A 24,057-nucleotide genomic window follows, 5' to 3' on the forward strand; every position below is an offset into this window, starting at 1 on the left:
GTAGGAATTTTTTCTTTATACACATTGAAAGATAACATGCAGAATATGTGATTATAACCAGTGGAGATAAGCTTCTTGTTTTGCTATCAGAAATGCTTTCCTGTCCCTCCACTAATGCAACAAACCTATTCAATATTAGTGACTGATCCTGACCTTACGACTCAGGAAAAATTAATTATGTGGAAAAATCATTCAGGCTGAAAATCTGAATGCCAAAGCTCTGCAAACAATTTACCTCTGAAGCACTACAAAGCTTAAGTAATAAATAAAATTTGCAGTACTTTCTGCAAGTATCATTACTGGCTCTAAGATGAGCAACACACATCTTCTGTTCCCATAAATTCTGCAGTTCCTATCTTATATATACTGCTCAGGGAAGGAAAACACTGACCTAGGGAGACTGAGGCAAAATTCTGCTCTTGTTGCTGTTCTTGAAGACAGCATTAATCACCATACCTTCATGCTTTCAGCAGGAAATATGCTTGCAATATACTTGCAAAATGGCTGCCCAAAATATGCAAATCCAAATATTTGCTGTACCAAGAAATTTCAGTAGTATACATTTAAATCATCATTTCTAATATTTAAATGTTGATAGTGTAAAATTAAAAAATAGCAAAATACTTACAATTTTAAGATTTAATAAGAAGATATTGAATTGTGGTTTTCAGATTTAAACAACTTTTAGTTTTTCATATAAATTGCAATTTTTTTAATGTTGCTGACACACTGCTATTGAAACTTAAACCTTGGCAAAACTAGTCTTTCCCAGAATATTCAGTAACTAGCTATTTACATTTTTAAAACATAAACTAAATTAAATGTCTGTCAAAAAGCTAATTACAATTATACATATGACATATTAAAATAATACGTTAATAGTCTAATTATAGGATTTTTCTAAGCTATGAAATTATCACCTGATTATTTAATATTTTATAGTTGTTCTGTCATTAGGAAAAAGGTAAGTTTTTCATCAGAACCCAAAACAATGTACAGTGAATAAGGCAGATATTTGTGAGTCACATTCACTGTTTCCAGATGGAGAAGGGCCTAGCTGTACTGGAAAACAAACGGACATGCTATTAACAGCAATTGAATATTAAAATTTGCAATCTCTTCCAAACTTTTAATGTCAATTGGTATTTTTGAATGTAGTGATTATATATTTAAAGACCCACCAATCTGAACTTAAGAGTGGACATGAAATTTATCTGAGAAAACTAACTGCATTATGAAGGATTGATTCCACACTGAAAAATTGTTTTCTTGGAACACATGAAGCAGTGTGATTTTATTTTTAATAGAAGCAGATTCATTGGCTAACTACAGAATTTTTCATTGTTCTAAACAATTTAAATTGATGTAAAGGTTGTTGGGGTGTCACTGCCATGTTCCACTGTCCATGGATAACATCCTAGAAGCAGATTTTTGAAATATTATTTTCACTGGTATTTCACAGGAGCAATTCTACACAGACAGAATGACAGGGAAAAATAGTTCTTAAATGAGGGTCCATGTAGTCACATGTGGAACACCATAGGAATTCTGACTGCCTTAATGCTTGAGTCTACTCATATGACCGAGCTTAAAGATTTCATTCCCCAGAAAGCTGTCACTTTCTAAAATGCCACCTTACCATCCCCAATAAAATGACTCAGCAAAAGAACAGTTCTGTGGGTAGACTCAAGCCACAAAAAGCTCTGTGCATCAGTTTCGTGGAGAAAGGAAGGCAGGGAGCCCCCATTCTTTTATTGGATGTGTCTCTAAGGACACCACATACAATCGTTTCAGTTTGTCCAAGGATGTGATTAAGGGACTGAACACCACAGAAGATTAATGTGAGATTCAAAAACAGAGGCTGTGTGCCTAAGTCCAAAACTGTCATTGCAAGCCTGACCCCCTGGTAGACATTTAGCCCTGGAGACACCAAAATTCTGAATGCCACCCTGGAAACATCTTACCTGAGATCTATCCTTGCACATGCTCAGACTTTCCCCAGACTGAGTAGAGAGCTACCTACCTCATACATGCTACACTGCATGACATTTTACATTCTTCTGTGAAAGATTACCTCATACAGACAGAGCCAGGCACCTTTCAAAATGTAGCTACATTTGCTTTTTGAGGCACTGCTGAAGGAAGCAGCAACAGAGTTGCTGTGTAATATGTTGGCATTTCCATGAAAACATCAATATGGCCATCGTGCAGCAGAGAACACAAAATTCATACAAATGGAGAGAAAAGGAAAAAAAAATGATGATGATGATGAAGTAATCAAGGGTAGGCATTTAGAAAGCTCAGGTTCATGCACAGATGGAGACTCCTCTCTTTAGACCTGAAGCAGGTAACTTTTCAGATGTATCATGTTCAAATACACCGCAGATCTTAGCATTTATTTTTGGCTAGTTCATGTGGATCTGTATGACAAAGACAAGAGCCTCCATGTCCCACTACAAGAAGCCAACAAAATTAGCAAGTTCTGATCTCAGGAAAGGGATATCACATGCGCAACAGAAACCGAGTTTCATCCAATAACTACATGCAAATGTAGAAGCCATTGTAAGCAGTCCTGCTTGCATTTACATACTTGGAAACTTAAAGGTAAAATTACTTGTCTAAAGTCACACATGCATATTTACAGGACTTGATTATAGATCACTGAAAACTAGCAAACACCTTCCACCATCATCTGTGTCTGAACAAGACTGTGAGAAGAAAGTAACATTTCTCTTTTCAAAATAAACTATGAGACTGATTAAGAGATTACTCTCATCTCTTTGCATTCCTGCTCAAATCAATAAATGTACACATTCAAATTACATTTCAGTACTTTTGGAAGGAAGAGATAGTGTAAAGCACAGAAAAATCATCTCTCACCTTCTAGATCTTCCTTTTCAAAATGTGTTTTGAGAATGGAGCGAGTTCCACCCCTATCCACAATAGCTTCTTCATCATTTCTCTGCAACATAGAAAAAAGGACAGATAAGCTGCTTCTCAATTGGAAATTACTGGCAAGATTGTACAGTACTATAAAACAACGATGCTTGTAATATTTAACTGTTGACTATTCCAACTAAGGAACTAAAAAGTTTTTAAGAATTTAATTTTCCTTATTACAATCTATTTCTTATGCATCAGTTTTTACTGAGGTATGATTACAGCTAAGTTCTTCTTTGACATGAAGAATTTCTGTTAAAACCTGCAAGATGATGAGTAAGCATGGGTTACTGGGAACTAAAAAAAACATGAGTCAATAGGACAATGAAAGAGATGAGAGAAGACATGCCTGATCTAGGCAGCTTTATTCTTGTACTCCTGAAGAAAGGAGGTGCACATATATTTTTGTCTTTAGACCAGGACTCTGAGCTACATCCAGAATTTCCAAATTATAGCACTAACACTCCTTTTACTTTGGCAAAGCTAGAGAATAATACTCAGTGAAAATATGGTAAGAAATAAAACTAACACCATGAAAACAACTGGCTTCACTTACTGGTGAATTGAAAAGCCCTTGCTTTTCTTTAAAAACACTAAGCTGAATTTACTATAAAGGTAAGGTAGCACACACTAATAGCAAAAAACAAAAAAGCTGTTCTTCCTCAGGAACATCTATTTCATGTTTAATTTTATCCCATAGTCATACATGCATTTTAACTGTATCCTCTACTGCACTTTAAAGGCACTTATGTGACCAATCGTGTATTGTGCTCTGTTTAGAAAAGCTACAAAAATTGGTGATTTTGTCACTTCTGACATGAAGAAAAAAAAAAAAGGCAACACATTTCCCTAAATAGAGAAATCTTTTCGGAGTTCAGCAACAAGACACTAGATGCTGTACTAAAGTATTTGCTTCACTGTGAGTTTGACATCACCACTTGTGAAAAAATCTAGCTGCTAAATACAGCCTGTGTTTCACAACATGATTTAGAGTGGTTTCCATTAAATTATTATGAAGAAAAAAGGATGAATTATAGAATTCAACAATATACAAGTATCAATTAATAGATCATGAATATATATTTATTTGTCATTAGTGAAGGGTTTTAGTAAGTGATATTAGAACTAGAACAGCTTAATTTCAATATATAGAATTGGTATCTTAATGGAAGCGTGAAGCAAGGGGATTTGAATACCAGTGCTTGTGATAAATATATATCTATATATAGAATGCAATAGAATATAACAAGAAATTAAACACTTTGAGCACCTCTCCTTAAAGAGCAGATGCCCCAGGCAAAACAATTCACATCTACAGCTGGATATGGTACATTCTGGATGTGAGTTTTTGTTTCAGGCTCCTCTCTTTTTTAAAAAACAGCTGTCATGCTGTAGCTATCTTACACAGAAAAATCCTATGAATGTGTCAGCATCAAGCATCTGGGCTGTTAAAAAAAGAAAGACCAAGCGTTGCAATGTCTTTATCAGAGCTTTCCACAGACAATAGTATGTAACTAAAATGTGACAATAAGAGAAGCCCTTCTACTGAAACAGTTTTGTCTTTTAATAATTTGTAGTTAGTTAAAAACCTATTAAGATGTACCACAGCAGTGCAACTTTGCAACAGCCATTTGATCATCTTAGTAAAATGAATTTTAAAGCAGTTAGACATAACTGGGCATGCTTGTCATGCTGGCACAATGCCATGCAGCTGGGTAAATGATTAGGTAGGATGTCAAAGGCCAAGTATTGCAGCCATATCAGAATTACTGCTATTCTAGCATAAGACATTGGCATCAGTATTCTACTGATGCTTAAAAGGATTTATGGAAGGAATATTAGGGGAAATTTACAATAGGGGAAATACTTAATTGTTGGACAGCTTAAAGCCTTTACAGATTATCTAAGAAAACTAAATACAAATTAATTCATTAATATTTATCAAAATATGCTCATACACTTTGACTTCTCCTTTCCCATGTGTTCAGTTTTCAGCTTCTGGCAATCTTTCTCTTCCCTGCCTCCTTTTCCTGTAATGTCACAGCAAGTCTCAGCCTTGTCTCATTCTCAGAAGTGAGTTTATTCCATTAATATTACAAGGAAAAACAGCTTAATTGGGAGTATCGTGTTGTTGCCAATTCACTTGTCAAACTCTGAGCAAAGTCCAATTAAACAGGCCTTGCACTGAACACACTGACTTCCCAGGGAGCACTGTCAAAGCCACCTTACATCTACCAGTACAAGAGTTACACTGCATTTACTCTAGAAGCAATTTCTGTGATTCCTGTACTGCCCCTTTTGAGGAGGGGGAGAGGTGAGGGAAAGGTTCACTTGCAGTTTAGTGCAATTAGGTCTTAACCTCATTGGAAGCACTATCGCAATACCAGTGAAAACAGCAGCAGATTTGCTCTACTTTCCCCAATGATTAGAGACCGGAAACTTAATTTCAGTTGGTAATGCTTTGCTTTTTATTAGAATGTCAGGTAAAATATGAACTTATTATTTTTAGGTGCTGAAATAAATGAGAGTTTGACACCGAAAGTATCAAGACTAACCATAAAACAGTCATGGAAGATAGAATTCATGCCAACCAGACTCCATACTAACATCCTCAAAACCATGAATCAATCCACTGCAGTTTTGCCCATCAGTTTCAGCAGGATCAAAATAAGGCATGAAAACTAAATGCTTCAATTCTACCACTTCTTCCTTTCACCCCATTTGAAGATGATGAAGGTAAGAAGTTTTACACAGGACACAAATCTGCAAGGACTAGCGTATTCAAACCATACTGTCATATTGCAGCAGTCTGCAAACAAATGTGTGGACACACTGACCAGGTACAAGTCCTTGGAATTGTCCATTATTGCAATGAGTTGCTTGCTGAGTCCAGTGAACACTGTGGTCTACTGCTTAAAGCATGGGAGAGGGATCCAGGAAGTCCCCGAGCGCTAATCCTGGATCTGCCACTGACTTGCTGTGTGGCCTTGGGAAAGTCACTTAATCTCTGTGCCTCAGCTTCCCCATCTGTAAAATAGGGATAATAATACTTACTCATCTACCTTCCTCACCGGGCTGTTCTGTGCCATAAAGTAATATTCACACAGCATTTCAGAACTGTAAAGCACTACAGAAGTGCCAAGTCATCTGATTTAAGAAAGTTTACCCATGTGAAGAAATAATGATGGGAAACAACAAATTCGTAAAAAACATTTAGGCATAAATTTACTTTTTTTTATATGAAACAAATATATATTAATACCTTCTAATCATTTCACATTGCACATCTTTGACAAAGTTTACATTGAGAATAAATATACTGGGCTCATTTTCTGTTGGCCTAATTCAAGAGCAATGCCACAGGAGCCACTGGAATTACATTTCAGTGAAGCTATAATCACAGTGCAATAAACTTGTCATAAACAATCTAACATTTTACCCTCCTTTTCATTATATTTGTTAATATTTTATGGTTCTATATAGTCATCACACAATACTTATATATAAAATTTAGGCACAAAATTATTTCCCTAAAGCAATAAAATACCAGCAAACACACAGTAGAAGAAATAATGTGTCTGGGATAAAGGGGCAAGAAAAAGCCAAGGCTTTTACATGGAAAACACAAGCTCCTTAGAGACCAGGGCTCAGCAAGTCTACTCAGTTCATGATTTCACCTCTTACATTTTCCAAATGAATGCTGAAATGACGTTCACCATGAAGCAGCATCAGCTGCACATATTTCACAGGAAAAATCTATTTTTATGAGAGACACTTATAAATACAGTTCTATTTTTGTCTCTTCATACTAGAAGTTTAAACACAGTGGTGAGACAGTAGAATCATCTTCTGCATCCTTCACAGTGCAATCCCATATTTAAATATTTCAGCACTTCACACTGAAATACGTATTTGAAGCTGAACAAAATAAAAAGAAATAAACCAACTTCCAAAACATTTGGCTTCTACTTCTTACTAAGCTGTCCTAAAGGAAGAAGGTCATCCTGAGTCCTGGGGTATGAATTTTCAACCCTTAGATCAACAACCTGCTTGTCAGAGTATAAAGTGAGGCTACAGCTATTGCCAGGAATTTTAAGTGTATTGGTTAGAAGGAATAAAAAGGCCCACAGCTCAGAAACCAAAAACAAATGCCTTAAGTGCCCTTTACACCAATGTATTGATAAAGCTCACTACCCGAGATATTCCAAAGCTATACAAGTGACCTCCTGGAAAGCTTCTCAAAGTGACCCTCTTTAGCTATGATACAGCTGTAACTACAACTCAACATGCTGCAGAGAGGTTGATCCTTAACCTGCCACCTCCCAGAACTCTGCACTGCCCTTCCACAGCTCAGATCAATTTAAATAATGTGCACTTTTAGAAAAGCTGAGAAGCATTATTTTATAACAGATGTTTTGGTGTGTTTTTGGTTACAGTTCTTATAAACTGTCTGTGCTTTCATCACACTGGAGATGGAAAGGGTGGAAAGAAAAAGGAAATCAACTGCCTTCAAAGGTGGATCTGTACAAAGGCACAGTTTTAAATATGTATGTGCTAACATAGACACATACACTTGTAGAACTTCAGTACATTTCCAGATGATGGAATTAGGACATATTCCTCGTGCTCTGGATGACAAGAAGGTAGATTAAAGTCCAGGTGACAATACATAAATTTGAAATTATCTGTGCAGTTTTTATACATATTTACTAAAAGAGGAAAACCAATCCTTTATCTTAAAAGACACTGTTCCATATATAATAAAAGCTACCTGAATACTGGACAAACATTTACTGAAGATCATCTGTGCTGATCACGGCAGTAAACAAAATAATAATATAACAATAAATATACATTAGGAAACAGGAAATTGTTAGGACAACGGGAAATTTTTAAATAGTTGCAATGAGTATGTCTCGCTATCTTTCCCTTGGTAGGTACTCTGCTCCACTAGAATGATGTCTTTTGATATGTATTTTGAATAGACAAGTCAAAATGGATAACACAGAAATTTTCATTTTACATGGAAAATTACAGATTATTTCTTTTCTTGATCCTTCTTTTTATCTAATTTTCTTCATCCTTGGTTTATTACTGTCCTGTATATGTTCAGTGTTTTCAATAAACTGGATGATTGCTTTCCTTTGAAATACAATGCAAAAACCAGCTACAAAGAGTATTAATATTCCAGAAATTTTTTCACAGGTTTTAAGCCTTTAAATAAAATCCTTTCCATTTTTAATTACATTCTCAATATACCCACAGCATAAATCATAACAACATAACCAAAAAGAATCTTTTTTCACCATCTTCCTTTCTGTAAAATATATAACAGAGCAGAAGCCATTTTGATTTTTTATGCACTAGAAATTATGGATGACACACCTGCTGACTCATACGGCAAACAATCATGGCATTAATTACTTCTCCATATAAGCCACTTATTGATGATTAGACAACCCACATAATTCTCAAATGCCATCTGGAACTCAGGAATGGCCGTCAGCATAAAACATTAAATACTGCCTTCCTATAAACAATAGAAAGCTGTGATATTGTGCTGATCTTGGATGGGGTAGAGTTAACTTTCTTTACAGTGTCTGCTATGGGGCTGTGTTTTGGATTTGGGCTGAACACAGGATTGATAATATAGCGATGTCTTTGTTATTGTTGAGTTTACACAGAGCCAAGGCCTTTTCTGCCTTTTGTACTGCCACGCTGGCAAGGAAATCAGGGGTGCATGGGAGGTGACCCCAACTATCCACAGGAATATTGCAGACCATCTGACATCATGCTCAGTATACAAAGCCGGGGAGAAGGAGAAAGGGGGGATGTCTGGAGTGATGGCATTTGTCTTTCCCAGTAACTGCTACCCGTGATGGGGCCCTGCTCTCCTGGAGATGGCTGAACAGCTGCCCGCCCATGGGAAGCACTTAATTAATTCCTTGTTTTACTTTACTTCTATGCATAGCTTTTGCTTTCCCTATTAAACTGTCTCCATCCCAACCCACAAGTTTTAAAGCTTTTACCATTCTGACTCTCTCCCCAGTGCCACTGGTGGGGGAATGAGCAAGTGGCTGCATGGGGCTTGGTTGCTGGTTGCGGTTAAACCACGACAAATGTACAGTCTAGTTATTTTATATTGCAAATAATTACATATACGTAAAAGATGGACTTCTCATATATTCATTTCAGTTTACATGTATTATCTAAAAGTTAGTGGTGAAAACCTTGGGTATTCACCTTTCAAATGGACTATAATGTAATTCTAAACATTTATCCAGACACCACCCACAGCTGCCTTTTCAGTCTGAAGATATTTCAGCATTACTGCTTTGTGTTGTATTCATTTTACAAACCCATTACAGAATATTTGTATTCTCAAAGTCATTTTGGTCAAGTTCAGCTTGACAATGCATAAAGATGACATTACTAAAGATATAGAAAAGTGAGTTATTTGAACTCAGGAGCTGCCAAGTGCATATTGGAAATATCTTGCAAAGACAATTAATCTAAATGGCTAAAAAGCTGTTGTATGTAAATGGATGCCTCCCTGTTGTAGGAGGCAAATCATTGGTGACTGCCACGTTCAGCCTTGTCCTTTAAACTGTCCTTGAGCAGATATGTTCACACAAAACTGATTTAATGCAAAATGTGTATACCCACAATTTAGATGCTACAATTCTTTTCTCTTTTTGAAGACAAGCACAGGGGTAAAAAAATAAACAAACAAAAAAACCCCAACAACAAACCTTTTTGAATATTATTCTGCTTAATTGTTTCTATTTCATATAACCATATTTAGCATCTTCTGAGGTGCAAAATACAGTGAATTTTACCTTTCTGATGAAATATAGTTGCTTTTACATTCCACTAGCTATATTATATCATCCTTTTCCCCTCTACCCACCTATCAAGGAAGACCCATCAAAACACATGTATAATGCAATAATGTCTGTTCTGTAAGGTCTGAAGAATTATTTTTAGAAGTGTCCCTTTAATGATACTGTTTTTGCAGTAATCACTGCTAGTTAACATAAAGTACATATTCCTTCTGGTCAACTCTACTCCACATAGTTCAGGCTATGCAACAAAGTAAAAGGCAATTACTTTTCATTCCAGATTTGCATCTTCCCCAGGGCTCCATGTCATATGCATAAAAGCATCCTTCTCTGTCTTCTTTCTTTCTCTTTTCTCTTTTTATAGCAGAAGCCAAGATAATGTTTAGCATGACTCAATAATGAAATACCAAGTTCTGCAATGCTGCTAAAAATTGCATTAATCAGCACTGGCTCCAAAGAACTGCTTTGCTACTGACCTGAGATTGATCGTATCTTTAATGTAATAATACAATTTCTTTAACATATAAACATAGATAATAATTGCAGACATTAACTCTAAGCACATACTACTGTTATAAATTTAATGAGACAAAACACAAGGAGAATATACACACATGAATAAAACAAAGCAGTTTTACAGAGAATTAAATGCTCGCTAATACTTGTAAATTCCTATGTTTATCTGCATTGAAGCATCCTGTGCTGGTCATATATCATTATCCACAATACAGCAGCTATGAACTGAGGCATAAATGAATGCATAATCACCAAAATATTTCCTTAACATTTGAGAAGCAATCTTCTATCTTTGCCACTTTAAGTAGAAACAATACATTCCTTACATTTGCAAGGCAAACATGATAAGCTCTTTATCTATTCTCCATACACCCATCCAACTGAAGACAACATTTCTATTTAAATAAGGAAAAACAGAATATTAAGGCAAAATACTAACTTATCGTGTTGCAATGGCTAAGTGCCCCACTTTCTTTGTCTAACAGGGCCAGTGGGATTGCAGACAATGACACAGGATAGGACACAGACCAAACAACCAACTTTCCCACTTAAAAGGCTTGATAAACCTGTTAGAGCACTGGATTAAATAATTAGAGCAATAATGAAATAATGACCTGTTACATTCTTTCTGGATTCTGGTACCTGTTTTAAGCACCTGCAATTAATTGCAGCTAAGTTTACCATCTTTTGTATGTCTTTGATTAAAATCATCAGGACTATTACATGACTCGACCACCTTACACTTAAATTATTGTGTTCCTTTGAACATTTTCAGTTTTGTTCAGCCTCATAACTTCTCCCTTTCCTTCTATTCTATCACATCTGCCAGATTTGTAAGCTAATCTTCATTCACTTGCTAGTTGCAGCCAGACCTCTGAATAAATAAAAAGAGTATTCCTTGCTGCTATGTAGATGTATAAGTAGGGTCATGTCTGCATGACTAAGATTTTATTGCCTTTACTTCTTATTTTTACTACAATGTAAAATACTTAGAAGTTACAGAGTTAAGAACAGCAGAGATAGTTATTTTCTCCTCTTTGGTTATTATTTAAAAGTCTTATGTTATCCTAGTGCAGTCCCATCAGCTGAAACCCTCTTTTCTCATTTCGTAGCAATGGCTATGTCAACTACTAGACAGAAGTCCAATAGCAAGAAGATGGATGTGAAGACTTCATCCAAAATCCAAATGAGATTTACTTTTAGCTTATCTGGGCTGTCTCTTGGGCCAGTGCCAGGTGAGGATAGATCCAGGATAACAACATTATTTAGGTGCAGTTAGAAGTTAAACATGCAATGTTTAAACTATGCAATAGCATATTACCTGCTGGGCAGCAAAGGAAAAAAGTATGTTAATTGCTAGTTTCTTAATCAGTAGTAAGATATGTTGGGTTTTAAGCTGGATACACTTCCCATTTCAAAGCATCTGCTTTCAGCCTCAGAAAAATGACATGTTTTCAGATTTCTTTACCTCAAAATAGGGTCAGGGGAAGAATCATAGAAGGAAGTCTTCTTGAACAGCTACTCATGTTGAAATAGCAAGTGCAAAGAAGAAAAAGGGTCACAATCAACTCAGTAGAACCTGTTTTAACAACAGCTACAACACCACAGAGAGGACTTTTTCTCTTTTACAACCAGCCACAGAAATGACGTAGTACGGTGACTGCATCTTTTAAATGCAAATGTATGCAAACCATAGTTCAAAACAACACCTTCTTTTGACATTCCAAGCCAACATGACCAATAATAAACTAAATCCCTCTCTCAGAAACACTGATATAATGTTCAGCAGTTCTTCTGCTCCTCAGACAATTTTCAATTGTATTTGACAAGCACTTTCTACAAGCACAATACAAGGATTAATCAAGGCAGCAGGAAGGATTCTCATGCTAAGCTTCCAAATCAGTTTGCCAACACTAGAAATATTCTTGCTCTTCTAGAAATGGAAGGTAGCCTAACTGAACCAAATCTAACTGAAGTGTTAAAAAATAGTATTGCCCTTTAGTCATCCATTTTCAGGAAAAAACAACATTGAATACCATATAATTTTCCATTACAAGCCCAAAGATTAAATTGGACTCCTTGTGGTCCGTCAGAGTCACCGTCTATATGATCTAGTATCCTCCAGAAGAGAAAAGAAGATTGTGTTTGGTTTGTTTGGCTTTTTAAAAACTGAAACTTGTAAATAACTTCCTTGAAGACAACTGACAGGCCCTTTTTGACCAAAAAGTATAAATTCAAATGTAGGGTTTAGTCTGAAGAATTCCCAAACCATCTATATTTCCAGGGACTAACTTCAGCAGAAAATCAAGAACTGATGACCCAGTATCTCTCCTCTCCAAAGACTTAGGTTGGTCTATGTGATTTTGTTGTCATGGGTGAATTTTTTATCAACGCAACTGTAACTGATGTGACTGAAAACCATATATTTGTATCACCCAGAAATGTTCCGCTGCATGCAAATGAACAGCTGCCATAATGGAAATGAAGAGACCTTTTGCACTGTCTATACTGTCAGAGCATCAGAAAAGAAGAACTCTTCATCTCATAATTAGACAATGACATTCTGATTATCTTTGCTCTCACACTTCATCTGTCTCAGTTCAACAGTAAACCATGGTGATAAGGGTGAGTAAAGCTAGAGAAAACAGTTAGGAGCCACTCTGTTCACAGAGTAAATAAAAAATTAATTAAATCCTCCAAGCCACTTATAATATAACCTACTATCCGAAAGTTCAAGTAGTCTAGTTAACTCAGGTGTTAAGAAAAGCAGTAAAAAATGCAGAAGGGGGGGTGGGGCAGGGAGGAAAAACAGGAGAGAAATAAGTGAGATAAAGAAATTGATAATATATTCTGAAAAATAACAGGGCATATAAACAGATGTCAGATGCTAAGTTTGAAGTCACTTGTGCATCACTTCTTCCCAGGCAATGAAACACTATACTGGAAGGAAAATTTTCACATTAAGACTCACTAAAAATACATTGGGAAAATGATCATGACAGTGGATTAGATAACAAGGGATTTGTATAGCTTAAAACTTTACACAGCACAAATGGAAGACACATATTCAGGAATCTGTGCTGCCAAAGAATCAAATATGAATTAAATAGTATTTCAACTGGTCTTCCTACCTCTCAGAGATCTAAGAATTAGAGTTGTACAAATTGCTCATCTGCTGTAATTTGGAAGCTTTACAATCATCACTTCCATGACCTTGTTGTTCCAGACTAGTCAAGATGAAAATAAAAACAAGCCAAAAATTAGAAACAACTGATAAGACTTTACAGCGTGTTTATTATTGACGTTACAGAACATAACTTTTGGAAAAGAAAAGGGACAAGTATTACTACAGACTAGAAAATAAATGTGAACATGGCATTTTATGTTTCATCAGTGGTTCTATTTGAAAGTATTTTATTGTTAGAACAGACTGCTATTATTTTCATTGACAAGTTTCTCGCAATGCCACTAAATTGATAGACCTAAGTGCAAATGTAGAGAACAGCAAGGGAGGACATGATGTCCATCAGACACAGCTTTGAAGGATATTAATCTAAATGTTCCCAGTGTTCAGTCTTTTAGGAAAATACTGGCACATCACAGGTATTGCCATTTTTTAATTAGGTATCATTACTTGTATCTCACTATACCCTCTAAAGTGAAAACAATTACAAGCGCAATGACAACAAATAATATCCAACAGATGCCCTTCATACCCTTCCTTGCCAAGACAACACCAACTCCTTTTATTAAAGAATGGATTGCTTTAAAGAGGAAAATGCTTATAACTTAAACATTTTGCCACAAACTACTTGGATTAGTCTTTCATTTATTACAAGTTTATACCAGGCTTATCATAGAATCATTAAGGTTGGAAAAGATCTCCCAAGTTCATCAAGTCCAACCTTCAACTTAATACCACCATGTCCACTAAACTATATCACAAAGTTTTTGAATACCCACTCATTTTTTGAACATCCACTCATTTACTGAACACTTCCAAGGATGGTGACTCCATCACTTCCTGAGAAGTTTGTTTCAGTGCTTAACTACTCTTTCAGGTTTAGTGTAACAGGCTCCTCCTCTTCTGGCACAGTCTCGATGTAGGTACTAACCAAATAATAATAATCTGCTGAGCTGTATCTACTCATACAAGCATCCTTCCTCATGCCTGCAAATTCTGCATACCTTTTCTTTGACTAGCATCGCTATTAAAGATGTATGTGTATGTCCATGTGGAGAAAGAAAAAGTGTTTTGACATAAATGCTGTAAATTTATGCACAATGAGCTATTCAAATAAATTATTGATTTATAACTATTTTGATAGTCACATAATTTAAAGGACACACAGTAAATAGCCTTGGGTTAAGAATACCTGGCAACCTAAGTATAATAAGATGAACACAACTACACATCTGCCCAGTCATTAACAGGTTATACTTAACCTTATAGACTACAGAAAGAGTTTTGTGAAGGAGCTTCAAAGATTGGGCACTGTAACACAAAGTGCCCTAATGACTGGAAGATGAATAGCAATTGGAAAAATCAAAACTGATACTGCCAGTAGAACAAACACAAAGTTCAACTTAGAATTCTAGCACCATTGTGCTAGAATCTCTCTCTTGGAGGGGAAGGAGAAGGCAGGCTGTAAAGCTTCTAGAAGAAAAACTAGAAGTTTTTGTTTGAGAAGATGAGTAAATAGACCTTAAATAGCAAGTGATGTAGCGAAGATGATATTAACACCAGTAATCAAGTGAAGCAAAGTTGTAAGTATTAACGTCAGACAGACAGATGAGATCATAATAGTCATGGTGCTGAGGTGAGCAAGACTTCAGTCTGATTTATGGCTACAGGAACAAACAGGAACTGTCAGATCCCAGAGCCACACAGAGCAAGAAGGATATATCAGGAAAGTAAAGAAAACTCAAGAACTGTTTCTGACATGATTATATTCAGGAAATCACTAAAGACCAATCAAATTTTCTGAGTTAGGTAGAGTTCAACTGGAGTGGAGGAAGACCACTAAAAACAAAGCAGTGGCACCACCTTCATAAAGGTCATGCTTATGGCTACATTATCTGAAGAAAGTTGTGGAGGAGGATGTAAAAAGCTGAGGATGGATTCCTGAGAGATCTAAACACACACTTATATACAGAAAGAGGAGGGGGAAAGGAGATGCACCAAGTAAGAAACTGAGTCTGAAAAGAGAAGCAATCAACAAGGACAAAATAACAAATGCCTAAGAACAACAAAATTTAGTGAAGACTATAACATAGCATCACAAAGAGATGACAGATGGAGTGGAGGAGAATAAAGGACCAGCCTGGAATGCCTCCAGGAAGAAGTCAAATGGAACATTAGTGAGATAAATTTCAGTGCAAAAGACAGAAACCAGAAGTGAGCAGTTCTAGAAAGGCACTAGAAGACAAGAAATTATTACAAGTGTACAAAGCATACTAATGGGGAGAGGGGTAGGAGACGAAGGAGGTCAAGGGATAGGACATTAATCTGGTGAATACAATCTTCTGAAGTTAAGGGTTGTCTTGTGTTGTTGGGTTTTTTTAAATAAAGAGATTCAGGTATATTTTTGTGTATGGGAAGGAAATCAAGGAGAGGAAAAGAAATTTTAAAAAAAGAAAATTAAAAAATGTTTAAAAAATCAGTTGGTGGATAGGGACAGGAAAAAGTTCATTGGAACAGATTCAAAGACTACAAAACAAAAAGTCTGTTTCAGTAAACAAGGAGGAAGCTTGAATTTTGACTTTAGTTGGTTAGTTTTAAGAAGTTCATATAGAGAGAGGGAAATAGATAAGCTGAATGGAGGCCTCTATGACAAATGAAAAAACAGAACAGGCAAAACTGCAAGCAAAAATACTCATAACAGATGACAGAAATCCCATAGGTTAAGAAATACAGAGAGTCAGCAGAATCAAAAGATTTTCACCAGAGATAGCAGTATCTCCAAGGCGTTGCAGATTGTCGACATCCACTTCCCTAAGTGGCATTAGAAACTGAGAAAACGGATACTGGGAGTCAGCCAGGACCATGAATTTTCAGAAGGGTTTGGAACTGCATGAGAAGAATAAAAAATAGTGCTTAAAGGGAACTGATAAGCTGATAGAGGAAAGTAGAAAGGAATAAAGGAAGTAAGAGCAGAAAAAAGTCCCCAAGATCAACAAAACAGAAGTTTTACAAAGTCCCATTCCTGGAGAGAGAGAGAGAGAGAGAATAAAAATGTTTAAAAAGCTCAAATAGTTACCACAGAAAAGGAACTTGGATAACACAGTGCATAGAGAGACCAATTCAATTGTGTAGCTGATTTGGCACATGATATACAGTTCAAATGAGAAACAGCACCGGGGCAGCTACAGAGTTGGATGGTTATCCACATGGAAACTGAAAGGCAAGAAGTTATGAATGGAAGAAAGTTGCAAGTCAAAGTCAGACAGAGAGATGGGAAGGTAGAGTTGTATGCATGCAGACCATAACAACGTTAGAAAGACAGGTAGAAGGAAATTATTTTGTTAAATAAATAAATAAATAAATAGGAGCAGGAAGAACACAGAACAGGCACAGAAGTACCAAATTCTTTGACCCGAATTCAAAACAGATATTGTTGGAGTCTCCACAGAAAGGACCAGAGATGAGGCAACGTTAATAAACAAGGGAACAAAGCTCTGTGGGCTGGAGGGAACAGCAGAAGGTAAAAAGACAACCTCTGGGTACTTTGAGACCCATAACAATGCAGAAACATCAAGAAAATACAAGGAAGACCAAATAATGGGAGGAGATGAGAAGTTCTGCACCTGAAGTAAAATAGGAATGACACAAGCTGAACCAGAGGCAGATGTAATTTAAGGGAGGAAGGAAAGGACATTACACCAAAGTGTATTCCAAACATAGGTTGATATAAGAACATGAAAAGCATCAGAAAACAAGAGATAAACAAGCATCAATAAAGCAATCCAAAATCACAAGAAATTCATATATTCTGAAACTTCTGTTATCTGAAGCTGTTAGACATATACTCTATCTGACATATATTGGTTGTTTTAACAAACTACATTGATAAGGATGATTTGGTCTGACATAGTTATATTAGGAAAGATTTAATCCCCTGAAGCTCATACTACATGCCAAGTTCATATAAGCTGTACTGGTCAAGGTATTTTATACTTGTACACTCTGTAACTATACTAGAAGTTCATGCCAACATACACTAATAAATCTTCTGTAATGTAGAACTGGACTAATCTGACTCCTGTTCTCTCAGGAATTTTAATCATATTTATGGATCGTTTGCCAGAATAGTATATTGATTGCTTAATTCTTCTCGAGATACAGTACACAAGAGAGTAAATAACATGAGTGGTCAAGTGCATCCTTGGATATAGAGATGCCTGGGTTCTTGCAGAGGAGTGTTACAGGGTTTTTTAAGGAGCCTGTTTTGTTATTTTAAGCTCACTTATTCTTTTCCAAGCCCAACATCACACACTAGCACGTGTGATATTTAATTTTACCAACAATTATTTTCAAGTAGATTTCTGAAGGCAAAGGACTGTAAACAGAATGAGGCTAGCTAATGTATTTTAAACTAGACATATCCCTTAATCAATTTACTTTATAGGATCCCTGCTGCCCAGCTCTGTACAGAAGCAGCTGCCAAAAGTGTCCAAAGCCAAAGAGTCTGAATCTTGTTTGCTATGACTTGAATAAACAGCATAAGAGATTCATCAGTTTACCTGGAAGAGAAAGGTTCTATTCTTTATATTCCTCTATTAAATTAGAGATCTACAGGTGTGTACAGTGTGGCCAAGCAAAGGCAGGAAAATTAAAAGTAAATTAAACTAGAAATTGATAATGACACTTTTATGAACATAAAAGGAGGCCCATGAGGGAAGTAAGTCTAAGCAATTACCAGCAAAATTTGTTTATAGCTCATGATACAAACGTTGCTTAAAACATATATTTAATCCTTGTCTCTACAGTTGCAAATGATACTAAAAAGGAAACACTTTAACAGTTCTAATCTGTTGAAGCAGGCAAGAAAAGGACTCAGAACATGTCTCACTTCTGTGCCAAGGTTGCTGCTACTGTAGATGTTCAGGACACAAGGCAGTGCTAGTAACTACTTCTGACAGCACAAATTACATCTTTCACTGACTTCCACAGCAAATATGAGTGTTTGCATTAGAAGTTAGATGGCTGAGAAATTTCAGCACATCTTTACCCTGCAAAATAGAAAACCATTCAGGAAAGAGGAGGAGGAGAGCAGAAGGCAGACTGGGCAATAACCAAGCCCAATGAGTCACTGCAAGACTGACTAGCAGCAATGAGAAATTCACTCATGACTACGTGCAGAAGGACTGGTGACAGTACACTGAGATCTAGCAGAGGATCAAGTCTGCCCAAGGCAACAAGGCAACCACATTCCTAGAGAAAGAGGTCTTCACTTCCTTCTGGAAGAAAGGAATACCAACACAGATTTTCATTGTCATATGGTTCATATTTCATATGTTAGGTAAACTTTACTGGCAATATCCAGCCATTGCCAGCCCTGGTAATCTAAGATGTGGTATTTTTGCCATATATTAGCACAACTACCATAATGGATATTCTGAAGACGTGATCAAGTCACAGTTATCAGTACTCACAGCCAGGCCTATACCTCTCATGTGGAATCTAAGCACCTAGGAATAATCTTCAGCAACACACACAACACAGTAAAAAATTACTGTATTACTGTCACTGTTATTAAACTATAATTTTGTATTTTTCATATATACTAGATGTTTCTATTGATCATTCAATGTACTCCATTAAAAATGTTATATGGCAGGCAACACTGAGGTAACAGCAACCAACCTCAACTTTCTTATATACTAACAGTTGTCGAAACTTAAATTTCAGGTTCTGATGTGCACAATCACTGCTTAAGGCACGCATACATGCATGAAGTCTAGAATTCTATATTTATCAAAATTTATTCCTGAAACAGGACTAGAAAAGTTAGAGAAACAATGGTAAGGAAAAATGGGAAAGAGAAGTCTGATTATTCTTTTGCAAGTTTAAAGTATTTCAGATAACCTTAGCAGGAAAACAGGAAATAAACACTTAAATATCTTTTAAAAATTAACTAAAGTGATTACATATCAGCTGGTATAACTGACCTGCATGGCTAACTCTCAAACAGAAACCCCCTCAGAGCCTAACTCATCCCCTCACATTATAAGCTTGACGCCAAGTCTCCACCATGCCAGTTTCTATCTCCAAACAGACTCCACACATGAATGGACTTGCTCAATTGCAGCTCCTCTTACTAATGCAAGGACAAGGTATTTCTCAACTGTTCCACTTGCAGGATTCAGACAAATGTGACACTGCTTTTCCTGGAAAATTTTAATCACAGGATTGGAACATAAAACTGATACTGCTTTTGTTAGAATACTTTTAATTGCGTTAAATGTGGATATAAACCATATGGGTATGATTTCTTGAGCATATTTTAATGACTCTGTGTGCCTGCATAAAATCTTTAATAAAGAGAATTTAAACCAGTGAACTCATTATGCCATCAGGAGAGAAACGGACCCATTTTAAATCACTGAAGGCTCCTATATATATTTTTGTTTCATTTAAGCAGCCTGGGAGAAAAGAGGGAAGCTATTGTAAAAATTAGCAAATTTTTACAATACCTCAACACTCCCTCATGTCACTTAATGCCTGTTTTACATTTTCAATTCAATGCACCAAGCTGAATATTTTAATCACTTGATCATCGCTGCATTACTTGAGAACATCTGAGAGTTCTGAGCATGCTCTAAATTTCCACTAGAAATTAACAAATCACTTTTTCACAAGTTGATAAAAAACACCTTGAATCCCTAGAGTTCTTGTTCCGTTTAGTTTACTCTTTTTTCAATTATTTCTACCATATCAGAAGATTTCCTTTGATTCAGTTACTTTAAAAGTTGCTTAGCTCAAAATATTAGTCTAACCTTTCCCTTTAGGATTTATTCTCGCTTATATCAATTGTTATTGGGGGATGTATATTCCATATAAGACATTCCAAAACAACACGAGGTTTCATCACTAAAACAACTGCTATGAATTAAGCAAAGCTATTTTCAAAGCTTTTCTTCTCCATAAGATTACCAACAAACCTTAGTATGTATAATTTCTGTACATTCAGTCCTCATTTTTCAAGGATTCCTGTCCAAATTTTTCCATAAATAACTGCCTAGTTAACAGGTAATCCAAATTTCCTTACCAGATAATGTGATTCTGCCCCCCTACTCAGCCCTGTTGTAACATAACTGGAGAGCTGTGTCCAGTTCTGGATTCCCTTCTTACGTGAGTGATGCTGACATACCAGAGTAAGCCCAATAAAGGGCCACAAAGGTCACAGATAGAGAGGCTGAGAGCACTGGGACTGTTCTAGCCTGGAAAAGAGAAGGCTCAGTGGTGTCTTAAAATACAACTACTTCACTAGGGACAATGTAGAGAAGGCTTAGCCAGACTCTTCTCAGTGGTTCCCAGTGACAGGGCAAGACCAAATTGGGCACAAATTAAAATAAGAGAAGCATCACTTAAACGTAAGAAAAAACTTGGTCCCTTAATAATAAGGGAATAGTTGTATTTCCCCACCTTATCATCAGTCACATCTTGTAATCTCTTGCTGGTATATACACTGTTTAAATGATTCAAGAAAGTGGTCTTAGGGCCACACTGAAATCAGTATGGCACAATGGAGAGCAGGATGTAGTTTACTCTGTGGTTTATATTGATTCTACTAATGAAGCAATCTATTGAAATTTACCAGAATTATGGTTCAGCTTCTACTTAAAGATATTCTAAAGACAGCAAAGCCACTGACCACATTAGTGTAACAGCACTCACGTTAATGGGATTTTTTAATTAATAATATTTATTGAAAAGTTAAGTAAAGCAAAATAAATATGGTTTGCAAGGAAACAAGAAACAACATGGACAAGTCATATTATTTATATTATTATGAGGCTCATTACAGGTTGGGGGGGTGAAAAGAGAATAATGTGGGGGGAGAGACAGAGAATGAACCACAGCTGAGATTGTTTCAGCTCTCAAAAAGGGCACTCTAAGTAATACATAATAATTCTCTTTCACTGCATTAATACCATCAACTTCCTCTTCAGTGGTTCCACCTCTACAGTAATTGATTGGGACTAATTATGACGCTATTCTAAATTTTTTTAACAGATTACTGTGGCATTATTGTTGGGATTTGTTCATATTTTCATACTGCATCTCAGCAAAACTCCTTTAAATAATCTTCATTCAGAATGATAGCATGGTGATATTCTTGGAACACCAAATAGAGTGGAGCATTCTTGGAATTATGTATTTTGTGACCACGCAGTTAACTGTTAAATATTTACGGTGTTACTTTATGTTCTAAGCCTTTCTGACATGCTTATACTAAGCCTTCCCTAATTCTGGTCATTAGGTCCACTGATTTGGTATATGAATTAAAGTACTAAACAAGAAGAATTTGGCCAAAGAGGCTCATGTCTTAGGAAGGAGACTAATGTAGGACAAAAAGTCTTGAATTCCTTTCACTCACTCTGAAAGTACTTTTCTTCCAGTGTTGTTTTACCATTTGCTAATGTTTGGTCACGATCTCCCATTTGTCCTGGTGTTGCCATTTCTTTAAAAACAGGCACTATACCTGGCACTATAACCTACCAGAAAAGGTCAGTAGTGTGGAATCAGAATGGCAATCAGTAACAAGTAAAAGCACTACTCAACTGTGTATGTGCATGAGTGTGAGCATTCATGTTTAGAATTGGTAAATGACACAAGTATTTGGCTTCTTGCCCAACTTGCTAGCACTGTTCCTAAAACAGTGTTTCTTTTTAAGATCTTTATCATAGAGTCCTGTAAATAGCAATGTTTAAAGATAGGGAAACACATACTTATGAATGTGTATTCGTTATGCTCAGTCAAGGAAAAAGAATTCTTTAGTTAGAGATCCTTCCTTACACAGCATTCTTTAAATACTGACAGTAGCAATCAACTTGAAGAGGGATGATACAGTTTTAAAGAAGGCACAAAAAGTCTTCCTGTTGATACTAACACACTGCCACTGCATTCAATGGCTCCGAACTTGTGCAATATGTCAAATATCTGTGAGTATCTTTTACACCTGTCTTTTTTGGGGGGTGGGAGGTGAGAGTTAAACAAGCAAAATAGTTTGTAGTTTTACGTTTTCGGGTCACTTCAGTCCAATTCCCTGTTCTCATGTGTCTATCTTGCTGCAATTTCTTTTCTTACAAAAGAACTTCACTCCCTTAATACGTTCTTTTGGGGTATTACTCTCTAGTCCATCCAAGTGAACAAGGGGCTGATAATGGGTCTATGTTCTTTGAATGAAAAAACACATTCAAAATCACTTGCAACAGTCAGTAATAGTGTTGTTTCAAAATGGAATGATCTAAACACAAACCTCCTCAAGCAAGTATTTTTCACCAATTCATTTTCCTCTGTAGATACAGTTTCTATCATCAACAGGATGCAATGGATGTCCACTACACTACTGGAGATTATTATCAACGATACATTCAAAGCCACCTACAGAATGCAGTTTGCAGAACTAAAATAAATTATGAAACAGAGTCCAGGATAAGCACAACCTACTGCTGTAGCTTTCTGATACAAAATTCCACAGAGATCTAATTATTTTAAATGAAGAAAGAGGGAACAACTTCAAAATACAGCTAGGTCAAGATTTTAAATTGAATAAGGAAAACAAATATGCTGGGGTGGGGGGGGGGAGGGTTGGTCCTATTGAAAGGTCCAGAAATACCCTGCAAAACACCAAAATACCATTAAACCAATACTTTCAGGAATTTAATTCCAATGCCAAGAAACAGAATGTACTCACTGTGACTAATACATTAAAATACTGAAAATAAATTCTAACAGATTAAAAGGATCTTGTAGCAAGTGAAAGATATAGTTAAATCATTCCAAACTTAATCAAGCTTAAGAGCAGGGCAGTCTTTACCCATTATTAATAAGAATGTAAGATGGATAAAGTAGACTGGGAAACCATAAATTATGGCCAGTACAAGTAATACAACATTTTTTACAAACATGTTTCCAATTAAAATTAAAAGCTTTTTTTACTGAAGAAATTTGCTGCACATTCTTGATTTTAATCTTCTGTGGTCTCCACACTCACATGGTTCCAGGAAAATGTTATTAAATGGGGGTAAAACCGGAATATAGTTCTAAATGCAAAATCAAATCCACGATTACATGTTTATATTTCTAGATGGATATATGAAAATATTTTCAAATCTTGATCTCTAATCCTATGCTTTGGGGTTAGAAAATACAGCTCACCCCTGCCAATCTGCTGTCCAGTTACATGTGAAAATTGTTGTTCCATACAGGTAAAGCAAGTGACAGAAAAATTGCACACTACTTTCAGGCTTCAGCTGAGCTTTTAAAACACATGGCCAAACATGTTGCCATGGAAATGTTCTGCAAATACATGTAGAATTTCTTAAGATGGAGCTGAATATCTTTTTTTTTAAATAAATTCTCCTACAATTTCAAATAGAATTGTTCTATGATGTATTCAAGGGAATACATCAGCCATTATCTAGTGTTTATAACACCTAAAGTGGTAACAGTATCTCCAGATCCATTTTGTGTTCTATATAAGAAATTAGGCCACTACCTTCCTATGTAAAATACCCATATACGTGTTTT

At 36.1% G+C, this 24,057-nt stretch overlaps 1 protein-coding gene across 13 annotated transcripts in view; it reads right to left on the minus strand.

The window, feature by feature from the left end:
* Nucleotides 1-24,057, minus strand: part of SLC4A10 (solute carrier family 4 member 10) — a 152,784-nt gene that overhangs the window by 93,320 nt on the left and 35,407 nt on the right. For 11 of the 13 annotated variants that reach the window (XR_007632055.1, XR_007632056.1, XM_050339923.1 and 8 more), the window contains exon 2: nt 2,881-2,962. Coding sequence is in view for 11 of the 13 variants with exons in the window: in XM_050339923.1 (XP_050195880.1) it covers nt 2,881-2,962 (82 nt within the window). In the remaining 2 variants the exon portion in view is untranslated. Of the gene's footprint in view, nt 1-2,880; nt 2,963-5,777; nt 5,968-24,057 lie in introns of all 13 variants that reach the window. The other 2 variants (XM_050339925.1, XM_050339924.1) reach the window with 1 other exon arrangement.

The sequence above is a fragment of the Myiozetetes cayanensis genome, unplaced genomic scaffold, assembly GCF_022539395.1.
Source record: "Myiozetetes cayanensis isolate MyiCay16 unplaced genomic scaffold, myiCay2020 scf9, whole genome shotgun sequence".
Lineage (NCBI taxonomy): Eukaryota > Metazoa > Chordata > Aves > Passeriformes > Tyrannidae > Myiozetetes > Myiozetetes cayanensis.